This window comes from Acomys minous, assembly GCF_964271855.1.
Source record: "Acomys minous genome assembly, chromosome: 1".
NCBI lineage: Eukaryota > Metazoa > Chordata > Mammalia > Rodentia > Muridae > Acomys > Acomys minous.
In genome coordinates this window covers 142,058,661-142,078,151 of record NC_140483.1, presented here as the reverse complement: position 1 = coordinate 142,078,151, position 19,491 = coordinate 142,058,661, and the positions used below count along the sequence as shown (strand labels likewise).

General features: G+C 53.7%; 2 protein-coding genes across 3 annotated transcripts in view; both read left to right on the top strand.

Moving 5' to 3' along the window:
- The window catches only part of TBC1D2 (TBC1 domain family member 2), a 50,247-nt gene extending 43,605 nt beyond the window's left edge, over positions 1-6,642 (top strand). For both annotated transcript variants that reach the window (XM_084784361.1, XM_084784360.1), the window contains exons 10-13: positions 961-1,081; positions 3,283-3,468; positions 3,953-4,074; positions 4,515-6,642. In XM_084784361.1, coding sequence (XP_084640487.1) covers positions 961-1,081; positions 3,283-3,468; positions 3,953-4,074; positions 4,515-4,722 — 637 coding nt within the window. In that variant the 3' untranslated portion in view covers positions 4,723-6,642. The remainder of the gene's footprint in view (positions 1-960; positions 1,082-3,282; positions 3,469-3,952; positions 4,075-4,514) is intronic.
- Positions 6,643-9,196: 2,554 nt separating this feature from the next.
- CORO2A (coronin 2A) overlaps positions 9,197-19,491 on the top strand; it is a 55,027-nt gene continuing 44,732 nt past the window's right edge. The window contains exon 1 of the mRNA XM_084784414.1: positions 9,197-9,326. The gene's annotated coding sequence lies outside the window, so the exon portion shown is untranslated. The remainder of the gene's footprint in view (positions 9,327-19,491) is intronic.

Below are 19,491 nucleotides of genomic sequence, written 5' to 3'. Positions count from 1 at the left end.
ATAGTGAGACCTTGTTTCAAAAAAATAAATAAATAAATAAATAAACCAAAAAATAAAAATCGAAGTTTTTCTAAGTCTACAGAAAGCCCACGACTTTCAGCCTTCCTCCCTTCAGGTGCCCTGAAGAGGCATGTGTAATGCCCAGAGGGCCTCCCTTGTCCCCAGAGTCTCCCAGGAGCTTGTTGCTGCAGAATGTCCTAAGGCTCTGCTGAGACTGAGCACCGTGAGCCTCCAAGAGTGGCTGAGGTGGGCAGCGTTCCCCGGATGTGGGACCTTGTGTTTCCCAGGCTCCGTGGAAGACATTGCTGGTTGGCCCTGGATGTGTCCCCTCAGGGAAGATGGGAGAAGTTGGGGTGCTTCTCCGAGGAAGATGACCCCCACTCAGCTCCAGGCTTGTGTCTGTCCTGCCCCTGGTCTCAGAAGGACCTGACAGCTGGATGAAAGTACCTAGGAGGTGTGTGCTAAGCACAGGAGTGTGTCAGTGAGTAGGGCATGAGGTCTGCTCTCACTTGGGACCACACAGCTCTGGCAGGTGGGTAGAGTCCCTGAGAGACTCTCTGAGCTTGCCCAGTGTGCATGCCAACACTCTGGGTTGGACACCAAATGTACTGACAGCCAACAGGGCTGACCATTGGTCCTCAGGCAGCCTTGATGCTTATGAGAAGGCTGTGGCTGAGAGTGAGTAAGTACTTTACCCAAGGCCACCTAGGAAACAGTTCTTACCATAGTTCACACCCGAGCCGTGCAGCCTCAGAGCCTCTGGTCCTGATGGCTCCTGAAAGTTAACCTAGGCATCCTCCCCATAACAGTGTCTCACCCCGGGTGCCATGACTACCATTCTGCTCCAGGAGTAGGGCTAGGTCAGTGCCCTATAGGAGGACTCGGCCCTGGGGCCCGCAACCTCTGCCATGCAGCACTGCAGTTGCTGTGGGTCACTCCAGGCTTCTCCTTCCTCCCCAGGCTGGCAGCCATCGCCCTGTTGGTCCTAGAGGATGAAGAGAGTGCCTTCTGGTGCCTGGTGGCCATTGTGGAGACAATACTGCCAGCTGAATACTATAGCAAGACACTGACTGCCTCCCAGGTGAGCAGGGGGTGGTACAGTACATGGCGCCCATCTGAAGCAGTCCCCCAGAGGAGTTCCTCCAGGCCAGCAGATGCTGGGGCTCCCACCTCTCCTACACAGGAGGCCTTTAACCCCTCTCTGACTGCTAGACATTCCTTTGCGCTGAAGTCTGACATCCCCCTCCCACATAAGATTGTGAGGCCCTGGCTGGTGTGTTAGTCCAGCGGTGACATCATACAACTGGGAAGAATTGCTTTCTAGAGAGGAGAGATACAAATCGATGTCCCTTGCCATCTGCCAGTCAAGAATTGAGAGAGACCGCAGGATGATGGGATAGACAGTGGGCTGGAGGTGATCGCCATCCTTGCACACACTTGTGATGTGTGTGCACCCTGGGGGGTGTTGCTGCCCTGAATCAGGCAGAGCAGGGCTTACAGCCCGTTCATTGGCTATCTGACCTCCACACGTCACCTTTCTGAACCCCAGGCCAGTCTACTCTAGAATAGAAATACGATCACTTCATGGACTTCGGCATTATAAGTGCAAAGTCACGCCCTGGCCCCCTAGCCCCACCCCATTCTTGCTGAGGCAGCCCTCTGCTTGGCAGACTTCATCCTTAGTACCCCCAGCTTCCCACCTCAGCTCTCTTCCCTCTCACAGCCATGTCTGACGCCCACACCCTCCTCCTGAGCTGCCCTTTGGATGGCAGGAATCAGGTGCAGCTTCAAGGACAGAGAGCCAGCTTGGGTTTAGAAAGTCAGGGAAGGGACTTTGGCTTCACAGAGAGGAGGGGCCTAAGTATGGCCCTTGATGCATCGGGTCAGGCTCCTCCCAGCTCCCTACTCTGCCATATTCATATTTGTCACCCAAGAGACCCATGGCAAACCCTATGGCCCTGCCCAGGTTACAAGAAGGCTGCACCACCCTTAACCTTGTGGCCATGGTGTATGCCAGAAGAAAAAGGCAAAGGTGGGGCCTGGCTCTTTCAGTCTGCAGTTTCTACTTTCTGCTTTCTCCTTAAGTCCTATAGTCAGAACTATATTTTAGGTCTTGCCTCTCCCTGGCATTAAGGCAGGCTGGGAAATACCATATTTCACCTCTGGATCTTAGCGTCTCTGAAAGGGAGATGCACTGAACACCAGCATCAAGCTTGCTTTTGGTTTTATTTTGGTCATGAAGCATTTTATACATTCAGAACAGAAGAGAAGAGAAGATAGGCAGCCTAGGACCACGCCTAGTGTCCCTGGTTACCAGCACAGGGAAGAGGGCTGCCCCCCTGCCTTGACTGCCTTGGTGTGAACCACAAGCCGTTCTCTGGCTCCACTGCATCACGGATCTGGTAGCTCACCTGGGGCTCCGGGCTGGCCATGGCCGTCTGATGCTGCCATGTCTCTGAGCGAGGGAGGGAAGGGTGCTCCTGAGTGCTCACTACAACAACACTGAAGCCCAGATGTACTTGCACAGGGGAGACTTGTCATGGCTCTAGGCAAGGAGGAGCAGGAGGGGACACGGATCCCTAGGGACATAGACTCCCAAGGAGGAGGAGTAATCAGGGAGGAATCAGCCATGTCCACTGAAACAAATATACCAAAGCCATCAGGAGAGGTCAGTAGCAGCTGTAGCCATAGCTTCCTACTTTAGATTTCTGCTACCTGACATGGCAGGACACTGTACCTCCCCACCAGTATCTGTCCCAGGCCCTTACCTCAAGTGTCTGCCAAGCATCTTAAGAGTCAGGCCGAGCTGGAAAGATGGCCCAGAGGTTAAGAGCACCGGCTGCTTTTACAAAGGTCCTGAGTTCAATTACCAGCAACCGCAAGGTGGCTCACAACCATCTATAATGAGATCTGGTGCCCTCTTCTGGCATGCATGTGTTATATGCAGGCATAACAGTGTATACATAATAAATAAATAAATCTTCAAAGAGTCAGGCAAATATGGGTCTAGAGAAGCAATCTAGAAAAAAATGTTCCTTGTTTTTTAAAAATGAGACCAATTAGCTGCAAGGACATTGGCTGAGTGAAGGGGCCAAGAACTTACCTGTGAAGAGACTCATGCAGTCTCTCAGGAGCACCTGTGATGCCACTGCAGCATACACGTGCCCCCCACACACACCCTGGCCCCAGTACAAGGCAGGCCCACCCAGTAGCTCTGCAATGGGGTCTGATGAGCAATCGGAGAGGGAGCTGCAGAAGTGACAGGCCTCTTCCACCTCTCAGGTGGACCAGCGAGTGCTCCAGGACCTCCTCTCAGAGAAGCTGCCCCGACTGACTGCACACCTGGGGCACCACCGTATAGACCTCTCTCTCATCACCTTCAACTGGTTCCTCGTGCTCTTTGCGGACTCTCTCATCAGTGACATCCTCCTCCGAGTCTGGGATGCCTTCCTATATGAAGGGACAAAGGTGAGTATGCCTGGGCTCAGCTGCCCAGCCAGGCCCCACAGAAGGGAAAGACTGCTACCTGTCAGAGCCATTTGGGACATGTGAGAGCACAGCTCCCTAAACTCTAAAGTGCTCTGTATGATATGAGAGGAAGCAGTGGCCCTGTCTTTGAGGCATGGTCTGGTCCAAGCCTTGCCTACGACCTTGCCAGGAGACCCACCAGCAAAGATACTACTGGTGGTCTAACCCTCCGGCAAGGCATGCCTCCTCACGCCTCGTTGTAAAGAGATCAAGCATTGAGAGGCTAGGCATAGAGTAGTGTCCCAAGCTGTGCTCCCTTTAGGGTCTGCTGTCACCTGTTCTTCTGGCTGCTCCCACACATTATCCCTCTAGGCTTCCACTCTGGCCTGTCAGAAATCTCCACACTCCCAGAGCCTCTGGGTCTTTCCCTGAACAGTACCTGCCTGAGCTCCTGCACCCCACCTGAGCCCCCACTGTGCCCCAGGTGGTGTTCCGGTATGCTTTGGCCATCTTCAAGTACAATGAAGAGGAAATCCTGCGGCTGCAGGACAGCCTGGAGATCTACCAGTACCTGCGCTTCTTCACCAAGACCATCTGTGACAGCCGGTGAGCTGCCCCACCCCTGCTACTGCCCCACCCCTGCTACTGCCCCACCCCTGCTACTGCCCCACCCCTCACCCCTCACCCCCAGTTTAGGAGTCCTGAGGGCCATGGGTGCCTACCTTCACCCTGCCATCAACACCCACCTGCTTTGCCCCTAGTTTCTCCTACGTGGAGCCCCCTGGCCCCTTCCTCCACTGCCACCACCATCTTGAGCTCCCATGTCCCTCCTGAGCAGCCCTTCTATAATGAGTCAGGTACCCTCAGAGCTCCCTCTAGCCTCAGCTGAGGGGTGTGTGGCAGGCATGGTCTCCACCCCCACTCCCCCCTCCTGCCCCGAAGGTAAACTCCCTAAGACAGGGCCACTACTATCCTAGGGTGGATGGGTGTCAGGACAGGCCCCTAACTGGCAATCGCTGCACTGGCTGACTACACTTTCCTCTCAGGAAGCTCATGAGCATCGCCTTCAATGATATGAACCCCTTCCCCATGAAGCAACTGCGGCAGCTGCGGGCGACCCACCGGGAGCGACTAGAGGCCGAGCTTCGGGAGCTGGAACTGCTGAAAGCGGAGTACATGGAGAGGCGAGCATCCAGGGGCAGAGCAGCGCCCGAGGGCTGTGTCAGCGAGGATGAAGGGGAAGGCGATGGCTGACCTGCCACTCTGTTCTCCAATGCCTTTCTTACCTTCGCTGGCAAGAGCGGAGACAGCAGGGTGGGGTCTATGTGACTCGGGACAAGGCCCTTCCCCTCTCTGAGCCTTAGTCTCCCATACGGTCACTGCTTGCTGTGAAGCCACGGGTTAGAGTCACTCTCCTAAGTCTCTCAGGCTTGCCAGCCTGTATCACAGTCCCACAGAGCACCTTAACATGTAGGAAGGTAAGGGTGCACTCGGGGTCACTTAGCACTCCGGAACATGACCGTTCCCGTTTGGTTTTGGTTTGGTCTTTTGAGGCCAGGTCTCAGGCTGACCTCAGACTCACTATGTAGTTGAGCCTGGCCCTGACCTTCTGATGCTCCGTTCAGAGGCATGTTGGCATAAAACAGTGTCCTTCCGACTGACTGGCTTTCCTTTAGGACAGAAGCATTCCCCTTATCTGTGTCCACAAGGTGTCAGGATGTTCTCGCTGGCACCCTCTGGCTCAGAGCCTTGGTCACCATTCTTGTGGCACCCCAAGTTCAAGGCATGAATTTTCAGGGCATCTGTCTTTCTGGTCGATAACCCCTCTAGAGTGCCCCCTGGGTCTATGTTGAGGCCACCCTGCTCATGCGGACTGTTTCTGAAACCTCATACCTGAGACTTCCCTTCTGTTTACAGCCCGCTGGGGACATCCCAGGGGGAAGCCCCGCTGCCACTCTGAGGAACTCAGTGTGGACTGGATATCAAGTGGGTCCCGAGCAGATACCCACTCTGACATGCCCCTGTCATGTGAGGCCAATAGGGTAGGGCCAGGAGAGCGAGTGGGGCTGCAGTCCACCTGGCTCAGCAGAGCGAGCTGAATGGTTTTCTGACCCAGCATGCCCCCCCCCCATCTCCATGCTCTTCCTTGTCTTTTCAGCATCGAAGACTGCCCCTCCTCATATCCTCCCTACCTAGGGCAGAAGGCTTGAAGGTGCTCAAGGGGTTCATATCTCAACAAACTGGGGCTGCTGGAGGAACCCCGAGTATGACGCTCAGAGGCTTGGGGGTCTCTGTAGAGGCTGTTCTGGAACCCCCAGAGTGTGGGTGCCTACAGAGCTGGGGCCACATCCATTGCAGTGCAGGCCTTGTCAGCATCTTAAAGACGTGGTGTGAACCTGTGCTTGCCTGCTGCCTCTGCCCTTTTACCCAAAGACCGTTTCCATGAAGTGGGAGAAAAGGTAGGAGGAAGGCCTTAGGATCCTGGCTGTACCCTGGCTGGCAAAGATACCCTAACATGAGTCACCAGATGATGAGGAAGCCCAGGCTGTGTGTGAGAGGGTGAAAGCTTATGCTGCAGCCTAGGGCAGGGAAGCACACCAAGGCAGTCAAACTGTGGGTACAGGTTGCTGGATAACCAGTACCTGCTCTACCACCCGCTCCTCCCGACTACTTGCCCCCCACTTCTCCTTTCCTAGAGGAAGCCTCTGCCCAAGCCCTTGTGCTCCTCCTCCTTGGGGGACCAAACCAGCTTTCTCACGAAGCTACACACCTTAGAATCCCGAGCAAGCTTTGTCCCAACAGTGTTGCTGGGCCCTGCGGTCTTCTGTTGGAGCCATGGCATTCTGCTAGCCCTGGGAAGGTTAGGCTTCTGGAACTAATTGTCTCCTCCAGCCCTGAACAAGGAAGCAGACTGAGAACTGCCTGTCCTACAGCACTCACCCAGGTCAAGCTCCAGTGACAGGGCATAAAGAATTTAATGAACCCCAGTATTACACAGAAAGGGGAGGGCAGGCCTCGCCTGTGACTGCCTGCGGGCACACCCATAGGGTTAACTCCAGGAAGAGGAAAAAGGAGAGCCAAGTGTGGTTGGTGATGCACATTTTTGATCCCAGCAGTCCCAGCACTTCGTGGGCTACATAGCCAGACAGTGTCCAAATAAATAAATAAATAAATGGGAAAAACAACAAGAAACCTGAGTTGCTTGAACTGGGCAGGGCATGATCAAGGGGTATGGAGTGGGAGCCTGAGACTATCTGGGCTGCAAAGGCAGAGTCTGCCCCTCCCTCAGGGGCCTGGGGCCTACCCCTGGTGTCAGGTTCCTTGCTCGCCCCACAGCTGTTGCCCCTTCCCCAGGGGCCACTGTTTCCTAGGCTTGGGGGGGGGGGGAGGTCTGATCCCACAGCCCCACCTTCCTACCCACAGAACAGAGATGGGACTCCATGCTCAGCCCCTCCCACTCCTGGACCAGCAAGCCTTATTTATCACAGAGAACAAAGGCACTGGGGACCAGATAAGTGCCTGTCGATGTGGGAGGGGCACACACCCTTCTAGACTGCTGTGTTCAAGTTTATGTCCCCAAACACACACACACACACACACACACACACACACACACACACACACACACACACGCATCCTACAAGAAAATCCATGTAGGACAAATAAATGGACAGTCAAGCAGTAGTGTTCTACCCCTACTCCAACACAGTCTGTGGGTCTGACCAGCCCCAGGTAGGTTGTGTCCCTGCTCAGTGTCCCCTTGTGTGCAACTTAGGAAGGGCAGCCTTCCACACCTGAGGCAGGGTTAGGAGACTATAAGAGGAAATAAGGCACCTCCCCAGACACAAAAGAGGTGTGCCGAGCCTCCCCCCCCCCCAATTTATGGGTCCATATGGTCATGGTCCCCAGAGAATCCCTGTCAGATGAGCTTTTCCCAGGGCTGTCCCAGCTGACAACTGACCTGGCACCCAGGAACAAGAGTTTCTTAGAAGATGATTCTGAAAGAGGCCTTCAAGAGGAGACAGTGGGAGCAGAGGCTCGGGGGAGTGAGGTTGGGGGAGGGGCACCAAAGACCCTGGCCTCAGCCTTTAGTGAATTGGGAACATTCAGATGAGCCAACCTACTCCCAGAGAAAGTCAAGTAAGAAACACCTTAGTGGGTCTAGCTTGATGGTCCCAGCTCTTGGCGGGTGGAGACAGGAAGGTGAGTGCAAGGTTCACTCTTATTTCATAGATAGTTTAAGACCAACGTGGCCTATGTGGGTCCCTCTCTAAATAAATAAATGAAATGGGCTGGTAATGTGAGCAAAAGTGCTTGCTGCAGAAGCCAGACAGCCTGAGTTATCCCTAGGAAAAGCTGGATGCGGCTCTCCTGCTTGGAGATGAGAGGCAGAATGGCCTGGAAGCTCAAGGGACAGCCAGCCAAGGGTGTGCACCGTGGCAGAAACAAGAGAGACCTTGTCTCAACAAGAGGGAAGGAAAGAACCGACTCCTGAAAGTTACCCTCTGACCTCTACACAAAGGCACATGCACACACATAGACACACGTGTTTTTAAAAAGTGATAAAAAGTTATAAATTACCATGGACCCACAAGTGCAAAGGTCCAACCTGCGTGTCCACATCCAATGCATGCTGTGTGCCTCTGCCTAGGCAGCTCCAATAGGCTTGGTTTGGGGCTGCAGCGGAGGCTTTGGAGTGGGGCATCCTCAGCTCTGGGCAGGGGAGTGGCTCAGGGCACTGCGCTGCAGGGAGGAGCCAGAGACAGGGTTTAGCATGCGCTGTTCTAAAGTGACCAAAGACTCACCAGGGCTGAGTGTGGTGCCTTAGGCCAAGGCAGGAAGATAGTTCAAAGCCAATCTGAGTGAACCCTTGTTACAGAAAAAGAGGAGAGGTCTCATTGTGGCTCAGTGGTAGAATCCTTGCCTAGCATGCACAAGATCTGAGTTCAACCCTACCATCACAAATACATACATACATACATACATACAACGTATGTACATACTTACATACATACTTACACACACACACACATTAAATTAGCTAATAGAGCCTGCCAAGGACTGAACCAAAGTCTCAACTTCTTATCTGTGAAATGGGAGTATTATTATGACTAAATTGAAGGGGGTTAGTGGATCAAATGTAATAATTTGTGTACTTACCAAACAACATATGCAGTACCTACTATGTGCCAGGTAGTAAGTAGCCTGTCCCCTCACCAACCCACGCCGCCCCCCTACACACAACCAAATACATCACTGCAAGACACGAAGAACTATTTCCAAGATAGGTGATGTGGTGTGGTTATTATGAAAGACACAACATCCTATCTTCCATGTTCATTGAGCGCAGGGTTGAAACCCAGGGAGGCTAGGCAGCAGCGCCCCCTATTGGCATCCGCTGGAAGGGTACCCCTCCTGAGTGCGCAGCCGTCCTGAGCTCTGGGGTTCTCCCACCGCCCCCAGAGCCGCGGTTCCCTGCACTCGCTGCGGGATCCAGCCTGGAGCCACCTGACAGGCAGGCGTGGTGGGTCTCCTTCTCGGCAAGGGGAAACCGAGACACCGGATCCGAGTCCCACCCAAAGACTGCGGCGAGAACGTGCGGGAGGTGAGAGCGTGTACACGCGTGGACTAGACCGGAGCTGCGGGCCACAAGCGGCGCACAGGCGGGGCCTCCGTGTCCCGCCCCACCCCGGCCCCGCCTCGGCCCCGCCCGCCCCGGTCCCGCCCGCCGGGCTGCGCGGGGAGGCGGTGGCGCTGGGCGCGGGGACTCCGCGGGCTGCGCGAAGCGCCGAGCGGGAGCCGGAGCCGCTGGAGCCGCCGGAGCTGCCGCCGCCGCCACCTGTGCGGCCGTCAACAAGGTAGGGCGGGACTCGGCCGGGCGGGACGCGCGCTGCGCCGGGGCTGCGGCTTGCGGACCGCAGGGATGCTGCCCCCGACACCGCGGAGATCTGTCCTCCAAGACCCCCGCACAATCTCACACAAAGCCCCGCCCTGCTCCGGTCCTCAGTTTCCCCAACGGGATAGTGGCACGGCCTCCTCTTCAGTGGGTGACTAGGAGAGGCGACCCCCAGGTTCAGGCTCCAGATGCGCAGAGCCAACCCGCACCGCCCGCGCTTCTTGCCGCGCTGAGCGGCCCGCCCTGGGCGCGGCAGCCAGTTCCGACAGGCCCCTGTGTGGCCCTGGTGCCCGGTGAACCCAGGTCGTGATTGTTCCTGTCCTGGCTGGGTTACCCGCGGGGCCTCAGCTTCCAGTCCCGGGAAACCGTGCAAAAGGAAGCATCCCCACGCCCCTGCCAAGGCGACCTGGGCGCACGGGTGGGGCGAGCAGTCTGCCACCCAGACCAGACTCGCCGCCTGGAGCTGGAGGAGGAGCCCCGCGCTGGCGGTGGCCAGATCTCAGCTTCAGACCTGCCTGGACCCGAGCCGAGCAGACACCCACCTGCATTCAGGCAACGGGGACGGACAGAATGGTCCTCGCCGAGCCAGCCACCCAAGCTCAGTTCTGTGTAGCAGCTTGGTGGGACAGGGTTGGCTCTGCCACACTCGCTCCTCGAAGAGTCCACTAGCCAGGAAGGCAGTGACTCCTGGGGTTGGGGGACAGAGCACGTGTCTAACGGTGCAGTGGCTTCAGGGTCTGTGAAGACCTCTGTAGTGGGGCCAGGACTTTCTGTAAGATGCACCTGGATCTTCATCTTGGGTTGCGTTCTTGCGATTGGGATCTCTCTAGATGACTCTGGGGAGTCTGCTGCCACTGCTGCTGTGATCCAGCTAGTGTCCCTTAGACAGCTGTGGCCCTTCTGCCCCAGAGCCTGCCCTTGTGTGCACGTGGTCCAGAGACATGTTCTTATGAACACCTGGGCCGTTTTCTGGACCCTTTTGCCTCATTTCCTGCCATCTGCCCCAATCAAAGATCAGGATCAGCACCTGCCTCCTTATCGCGTGCCTCCCTCTCTCCCCCCAGCCTAAGTATGCAAGCAGAGGCAGAAGCGTTGTAGGGTACCATGGGATTCCAGAGCTGAAGCAGAATGGCAGGGTCCTTGCCTCGTGGCCCCCAACCTGACGCTTCTCTGCAAATGAATGTTATTATCCTCTCATAAAAGGAGACTAAGTATAAGTATGGCTGCCAGAGCCCAGCGCCAGCTCGAAGGCCTAAGTACTACCTGAGTCCCCTGTCATTGTGATCTGGGAGGCCACTGTAGATGGTGCATGAGCAGGGCAGGTTCTGATTATTACAACGCCATCCTGTACTTTTTAAAATGTACGAAGGAGTTGTGGGTTACCCAACCTGAAAGGGGTCTCTGGAAACCGTCTCATCTAATCCCCTTGTTGAAGGGTAGCTATCACCCATCCCTGAAGGGGGTGTGGCTGACAAAAGGCCACACAACAGACCAGCCAGGAATCCTAATTCCAAGATTGGGGTGCTTAGAGGGTAAGAGGCTGCACAGTTGGTTGGCAGAGAGCTTGCCTGGCGTGCGTGAAGCCTCCAGTTCCAGCCCCAAAGCTGAGTAACAGACTGAAGGTGGTGAGTCCTGCCTGGATCAGGAGTTAAAGGCCATCCTCTGCTACAAATCGAGGTCAAGGACAGCCTGGGAAATAGGAGACCCTGTCTCCAATTTTAAAAGTGTTGGGGGGGGGTAAAAACATATCATAAATGAAAGTCTTATTGCTTTGTAAAAATAGCAAGATATAAACATAAAAGATCAAAACTCTGCACTAGCAGGATTGCAAGCATTTGCCTGAGGTTGTCATTTTATAGGGTAATCTGGCAGCCTTCAAAACAAAAGTCTGTAAAATGGATCTGCTTGCCCTTTGCTCCGAGGCCTCTCCTTCGGGGACTTTACCCTAAGGAGGTCACTAGAAAGGCATGTATGTGTTACTACCGTCTTTAACTTGCCTGACCGAAGAAGCAACGCTGAGGCTTTGGGAACATTTTATTTGAGAAAACGTAGCATCACAAGTGGCAAGAGTAAAGTTCCCACTGCTGCCCAAGTGGTCTGGAGGAAAGACCCTGGCGGCAAGGTGGCAGACATGGACACCAGCCTTTCACCTCCAGACCTCACTTTGTCCATCTGGGAAGGGGGCGTGGCCTTGGTGGTGTCTGAGTCTGCACAGTTCAGCAATGGAGCCTTTTACAGGAGGAGTAGAATGTTCTGGACACCCAGAGATTGTCCGCCCTCCCTCCCCCAGAGATAAGTGTGCTCCCTCGGGGAGGGCTGCCAGCCCCTCTCCCTCCCCCTCCCCTTCCCCTTTCCCCTCCCCCAAGGGTTCTGCTTGAAGCATTTGCTCTTTTCAAATGCCCTGATTCAGACCCTAGGGAGCTTCTCTGCCAGTCTTGGGAAGACCCCAGATGGTACTGCTGTTTTCATTCTGAGTCAGGGGCCCCTTCTTCAGGACAGAGACACTCCATGTGAAGGGCCAGGGGACCTCACTCTTTCTCTGAATGCCTCCTGGGCAACTACAAAGTGCTTACACATTACCTTAAACCGCTCCAGAAAGACTTATGTCTTTAACCTACCAAAAAAATATATATAATGATAATTTTGTGTGGTTCAACCTAAAGTAGAAAAGGATATAATTAAAGATGTAATTACGGTTCCTTACTATCCGTGAGCTATGGCGTGTGCTAGGGGGCTGGGACGGTGCCATCAGAGACTTGAAGGGAGGAGGTCCGGAGTGTCCGCCTCAATTACAGTAGTGACAACCACAGGGCTGCTGTCTGTTGAACCACACTTGCAACTCCAGGTCTGTGGTCCCCAGGGCCTCTCCAGTGTTTACCAAGCACCTTCACTGTAAACAAAACACCCAAGGAAGAAGCCCTGAAGGAGTTTGTAGTCTGTCTGATGGGACAGGCAGAAGGTGACAGAAGAAAGAAACAAGCAAAGAGGAGGTTTGAACTGTGGGGAAAGAGCTGGTGGAAAAACCCCTAGGCAGGAGGGTGCAGAAAGGAGGAGGGGTGCAGGGGAAAAGGGTGACGAGAGGGCCAGAGGCCGGGCAGCCCTGGTTATCTAAACCGCCCCCTCCTGTGTGCAGTGTGGAATCCTACATGTTACTGAGGGAGGTACTATTTTTAAGCCTCTTTTTGCTTAAAAAAGCAAGAGGTAGAGAGAGGTTTAGAAACTTGCAGCACTCTCCGGGGAGAGCTAAGACAAAAGGCCCAAAGCAATGAGAGCCATGCTGGCTCTTGAGCAGGGTCAGGACACAGCCACCTCTGGGTGCTAGTGTCTCCCTGAGATTGCCCCCGTCACTGCCAAGTTCATTTGTTGAAACCATCACCGCTACCTGCCCCCCCCTACACACACACACACACACACACACACACACACACACACACACACACAGTAATGGCACACGGAAGGGAAGGGGTTGATTGGATCAGGAAAGCAGAACACTTCTGATGAGGGTTCATGTCCCTGCACGAGAGGTCCCGAGCGACACACCCCTTCTCCCCTGGGGACACACAGACCAGCAGGCACCTTTCCCTGAACCCGGAAGCTGGCCCTCCCGCACAGGTCTGGTCCTTCCGCAGCCTTATCTTGGACTCTAGGCTGCAGTAACAGTGAGAACTGCAATTGTGTGACTCACAGGCCACCAGTTCATGGCACTTTGTTACCAGGACTCAGAGGTGGCTCTCTCTGGAGTCCAGGCCTAGGTGACAAGGACGTGCCTGTGAGCTAGGGGCCTCTGAGTTGTTCGACAACATGTTGCAGAACACTGCAGTCCCCACCCACCACCCACCCCACCCTCACCCCCATGCCTCACCCCCCCTACACACACACACACTCCTCCAGGAAACAGGCAGGAGAGGGGCACTGGCTAGCCCAGCTTCCTGACTCTGGTGTTGGTAGCCTACTGTGCTGTAGGCAGGTGAAGGGTTTACACTCATTAATTCACTCTGGCTTTCTGGAGCCATAGGTGGGGTTTGGGCAGGTCAGAGTATAGATACTAGTACCTATTTTTCTTTCCCTGTGTTTCCTTCATTTCAGTTTGTTTGTTTGTTTATTTATTTATTTATTTATTTAGACAATGGCTGACTCTCTACTCCAGGCCAGCCCTAAACCAGTACTGAAGGTCAGGCTAGCCCTGGACTCACAGCAATCTTCCTGCCTCAGCCTCCCCAGTGCTGGAATTAAGAGATGGGAGCCACCATGCCTGTATTCTCTTTTTAAAATGGATATATTATGTTGTAGATAGGTTGTATCTCAATAAAGTTAACTTACAAAGAACATGCGCTTGGTTTTCCTGCTATACATATTTGGAGGTAGTGGATAAAACATTAGAAAAGGACAAAAAATAGAAAATTACTGTCCCATGTCCTCTTGTCCCTGGAAATCAGTGCGAACACTCTGGGGAGGCTTCCTGCCATCCTCGGTTTGCAGATGAGAAGCTAAGGCCCCGTGTTGCCCAGGGTTTCACTTTTGTACCATGCTTGTAGACAAGAGTCTGTAGGCAAACCCCAGAGTGCCAGGAGTGGTGGGTTTCACTGAGTCGCCTCCTCCAACCCACCCAGCCACTCTTAGAAGTGGGACCTTGTTTTAATAGTGACCGGGATCTCATTCCAAAGAGAAATCGGGGCCAAGAGAACCTCTGTAGGAGTCTCATGACAACTGCTCCTGCCTTGGCCTCGAGCCTAGAGCGTGTAGAGAGGGCTGGCAAGTGGCATGGTCCTTGGGAGTACTGGGGACTTAAAGGAAGCTGAGGCCAGAGTCTTATCCCTCAGCTGTCATTGGGAAGTGGCAGGTGACAGGGAAAGAGATGAGCTATGCCGAAGCCACACTACCCCTCCCCCTGAGGATGGTTCTCCTGCAGTCTGACTGAGCATTTCTCGGCTGTTCTGGGCCAGCACGCTCTGACAGCCACTGGCTGGTCTCAGGCCAAGAGCTTTCCCTGCCCACCTGCAAAGTAATACAATGACACCAACCACTGGCTTCAGAGACATGTGTGGCGAATGCTTGACAGGGCATGGCCAACTGATGGGAAGTTCCTCAGGGCTGCTCCAGAGTGATGGCCAAGCTGGTGGTGGACTGAGCTCCCTCTGTCTCCTACCAAACTCCCCTTTCACCACAGTTAGCTGGAACTACACAGGGCCCCGCCTGTGCAAGAGCTTCAGGTTGTGACTCGGAGGCCAAGGTTGTAGATAAAGGGCTTTGGTGAAATGGAAGGGACGCTGACTCAAAGAAAAAAGTGTGTCCCTTCTTTGTGCCTCAGTGTCCCCATCCATAAAATGCGACCTCCCCACCCCCCTGGCCTTACTGCTCATAGTTATCAGCATCCCAGCTCCCATCCACTGAGGTGCTTCCGAGCTTAGAGGGAGAGAGGGATAAGCCACAATCAACCAGTCCTCGGTAGCATAGCAACAGTCCATAGCCAGGAACCAGAGACTCCCCTAGCTATGACCTCCAATCCAGCCTGGGTGGGGTGGGGCCCAGGAAGACACCCTAGAGGAAGTCCAGCCTTCCTAGCTGCTTGCTGGGTGTGGAGCCAGCCACCTAGGAAGGTCAGACATTGGGTACCTCACCCACACCTCTAGACTTTGCTTCTTCCCTTATAAAATAGGAGTGATTGAGCCAGAATGAGGCTTAATTGGCTGAGTGCTTATCTAGCTTGTAGAAACTTGGAGTTCAACTTCCAGCATCCCATAAACTGGGTGTGGTAACTATGTAGCTAATCCTAGCACTTGGGAGATAGAGGCAGGAGGATCTTAAGGTCCAAGGCTGTATAGCAAGTGTGAGGCCAATTTGGGATGTGTGAGAGATTATTTCAGAAAAGGGGGGAGGGCGCGGGGAGGTTTGCTGATACGTGCCTGCTCTGCCGTGTGCTCAGTCTTGCTTAGCTCCCCAGGCCCTGAAGGATATAGCGATGCTCTGTGAAGCACACAGCACCAGGCACCCCTCCATTATGCTGGGTTCTGAGTTCTGGAGTGGCTGGACAGGAAATGTCTGCTGTGAAAATTCTGGGATCAAACCGGGCAGGGGCAACCAGCCAGATGAAAGGCCACCGCTGCCCTCAAGTCACTTGACTGAGGAGTTTCAGAGTGTCTGCTCCGCTTCACTTGGAGAGGGTGCTGAAGGCAGCCACCACTCAGTCACAAGTCACAGCCCCTCTGGGGAAAAGAACCATCTGTGCCAATGGGACCCAACAGCCCCAACGTGCTGCTCCCTCACCCACCAGTGAAAAGCCCCAGGTACCTGCCTGAGAAGCTGTAGGGGACTGCCAGATGCAAAGGCAAGATGTCATGACATCACCGTGAGGACTGGTGTGCCAGAGCGAGGCCCAAAGTGGCATGCCATTGGGAAAAGGACAGTCTCATAGCAGAAGGATTGTGTTTGAGTTCACTTACGAAAAAGGAATGTGCACACATACATGTAGAAAAATGTCCAAGCCAGGCTTGGTGGCGCAGACCATAATCCTAGCCATCCAGGAGGCTGAGACAGGGGCATTGCAAGTTCAAGGTCTGCCTAATGCATTTAGAACCTGTCTCCTAAAGTGAAAAAGAGGGCTGGCAGTGCATCAGCGGTAGAGCACTTACCTAGCACATACTAGGCCCTCGGTTCCATCATCAGCACTGTGGGCAGAAGGGATGGAGGGTGGGAGGGAGTGGAGACTTTAGCATCTGTCTGAGGATCTTCAGTTGTCAGGTGGTGTTTTCTGTGTTTTGAATTTTCTGGACATGTACACATTTGCCCGCTGCAGTGGTGGTACCCGATGATCTGCACCATGGTTACAGTAAGACCCAGTTGGCATCAGCAGGCCAGAAGGTCAGGAGAGGATGGGGCACATAGCAAGAGACATTTCCAGGGACAGCTTCATGGAGATACCCAGAGGAAAGGTCTCATAGCTCTGGGCCATGACACAGTTGGCGCTGGAACAAGACTGACCAGAGGCAGGAAGTGAGGGTCCTGCCAGAGTGGGGCCCTTCCCTGAGTACGGCTGAGATAGCTAACAGAGATCTGGGGACACCGAGGCGGGTAGGGGTCTGAGCCTTGGGGTCTGTGGTGCATCAAGAGCCCAGGATGATGTCAGCTGCTGGAGGCCACATTCCCTGAACAGCATGGGGTCTCAGTCTTTGCCCCCTAGAACACACAGGCCTTCAGCTACTTTGCACAGTAAATAAAGAAGCTGAGCTACTATATTGACTTGGTTTGGCTTTTTGAGACAGGGTTTTGCTATGTAGCCCTGGCAGATAGGCTACCCGTTATATAGCCCATGCTTGCCTGGAACTCCTGGCAATCCTTTTTCCTCAGCTTCTGGAGTGCTGGTGTGTGCCATCATGCCTGGCTCCCATCAAGGGGTGTATGTGTGTGTGTGTGTGTGTGTGTGTGTATACACACACACACACACACACACACACACACACACACACACACACACACACACACGCTTGATGGGTGTTTTGCCTACATGAATATCTGTGTATGACTTTCATACCAGGTATCCACATAGGCCAGAAGAAGGTGTTGGAGTTACAGACAGTTGTGAGCCCATGTGGGTGCTGGCAATTGAGTCTGGGTCCTCTGGAAAAGCAGTCAGTGCTCTTAACCATTGGGCCATCTCTTCAGCCCCACATCTAGACTCTTAATGTCTATTCTCTCCTCCGATCCTCATAGCAGCTTCGTGCTAGACAGAGGCACAGCTGGTTCGCACCTGTCCACACGAGGTCCTCCCTCTTCTTCCTCATCCACAGCGGGCTTCCAAGCTTGGCGAAGGGGAACGTGCCCACACTGTGGAGCAGTACAGAACGCCCAGTGGTTAGGGAGAATGGCCAGAGGAGTTGGGAGATCTTGGAGAACTTGCTGGCCACCCATTAACCTGAGCCCTGCTGTAGCCACTACCCATAGTGGCTTGGCCAGTGGCCCGTTTGGAGAAAGGCACAGGGCTCTACTCTCTACACACAGTGCTGGAGTCTTGCCCAGACCACAGCAACTGTTCACTCCCTAAATTGTTACTGTTTTTCTTTTCCTGTTTTTGAGACAAACCATGTAGCCCCAGCTAGCTTGGAACTTGCTAGGTGGACTAAGCTGGCCTTGAACTCAGTAATCTGCCTCTGCTTCCTGAGTTCTAGGATTAAATGTGTGAACCATGCTTCTTAGTTCTTTTTTCTTTGTCTTTGTCTTTTTTGCTTTGTTTTGTTTTTCAATAGTGTGTGTGTGTGTGTGTGTGTGTGTGTGTGTGTGTGTGTGTGTGTGTGTGTAGCCCTGGTTGTCCTGGACTCATAGAGACCTGCCTGCCTCCGCCTCCCAAGTGCTGAGATCAAAGGTGTGCGCCACCACCTCCCAGATGCTGTTTTTTCTTTTTTAATGCTATATTTTTTCTTTCCTTTTACTTTTCAATATAATTTTTTGAAAAGGACCTTTGTTCCCATAGTCATCACTTTCTGGGTATGTACCTAGCACTGGGCTCCGAGACACTACACAGATCAAATGAATCCGGCCCATATAGATTCACGATCTGTAGATGTCAGACAGAGTCATTGTACAGTCCCATAAAACCTGAGGTAGAAGTCTGGAGAGGAAGGGGGGAAAAGAGCGGTGGAGTAGAAGGTGGCTAACCCTGAACCGACACTGAAAGGTTTCTCTAAGGAAAGAGCTTTTCAATTGAGCCAGGGGTGCCTGGGCGAGGGTAAGCAATGGGCATACAGGGGATTCGGCCTGGGCAAGGCCCTAGGCAACAGGGAAGGACCTTTGGGGGATGAAAGGAGCTAGGTATCTGCAGCTCAGCTCCCCGAGCAAGGTGGGGCAGGAGGGTGGGATGCTTAGAGTCAGACATTTCCAAAAGCAGAGGGGCAGAGGGAGCCCATGTGGTGCCTTAGGCCAAGTAATCTCAGCATTTGGGAGGAAGGGCCAGGGGTTCAAGGTCATCATCAGTTACGCAGTAAGTTCAAAGCCAGGCTGAACTACAGAGGCCCTGTCTCGCAAAACAGAACAACACAGGAGAGGTGGCGGAGCTGACCAGGTGAAGGGAGAGGAAGAAAGTTATAGCTGCCTTAAGAGGCCTTTCAGACATGGAACAGGAAGGTAGGGCTTTGTCTGCGATGGCTTGGCTTTGGGTGCAAGGAGGAAGCAGTCAGAGAGAAGGCCCGAGTTCCGGCTCGTCGCTCAGTGCCCTTTACAGGCCAGAACTGCGGAGGGAAGCAGGTGTCAAAAGCAGATGATGCCGCATCAACCTTCACTTGTCACCACCTCCTGCCCGTGGCTGCGCCCTTCACGTGCCCACCAGCCAAGCAGGCAGATACTGAGGCTCCGCCGAGGTTGGGGTATGCTAGATGATGTGGGAAATGGCAGGGTGTAGGGTTTAAGGGATTGGACAAAGAGACCTGATGTCCCAGAAGAGTGCATCCAAAGAGTGTGTCAGTCCCGTCGCCCAGAAGCTGGCCCTGGGACTGGCATCCACCCATGTCTCTCATGTCTGTCAGAGATGCTGGCAAGGGTTTCTCTAGTGGGTGAGATGTGGTCAGGCCTGCAAGGGGCTTCTGTAACTGGGCTAGAAACAAGTAGCATTCTATTCAGGCAGCCCAGTGGTTCCCATGCTTCCGGATGCTGCCATCCTTTCATACAGTTTCTCACGTTGTAGTCATCCCCAACCATAAAATTATTCTGTGGCTGCTTCAGAACAGTAATCTTTTTTTTTTTTTTAAGATTTATTTATTACATATAGTGCTCTGCTTGCGTGTACACCTGCACGCCAGAAGAGGGCACCAGATCTCATGATAGATGGTTGTGAGCCACCGTGTGATTGCTGAGAATTGAACTCAGGACCTCTGGAAGAGCAGACAGTGCTTTTAACCGCTGAGCCATCTCTCCAGCCCTGTTCTAAATCTTAATGTGAATATTTTTGGAGGTAGAGGGTGGTTTGAGGGGGGTAGCAACCCACAGGTTGAGAACCTCTGTTCTAGACCAAGTTTGGTATGTGACCAAGAGACAGTGGTTGGTCGAGGCCAAGAGATTATTTGGGGATGAAGCACACTTTGCAGAGGTGAAAGAGGCTCGGGGAGGCTGCAGGGCTTGTTGAGGTCAAAGAGCTAGGAAAT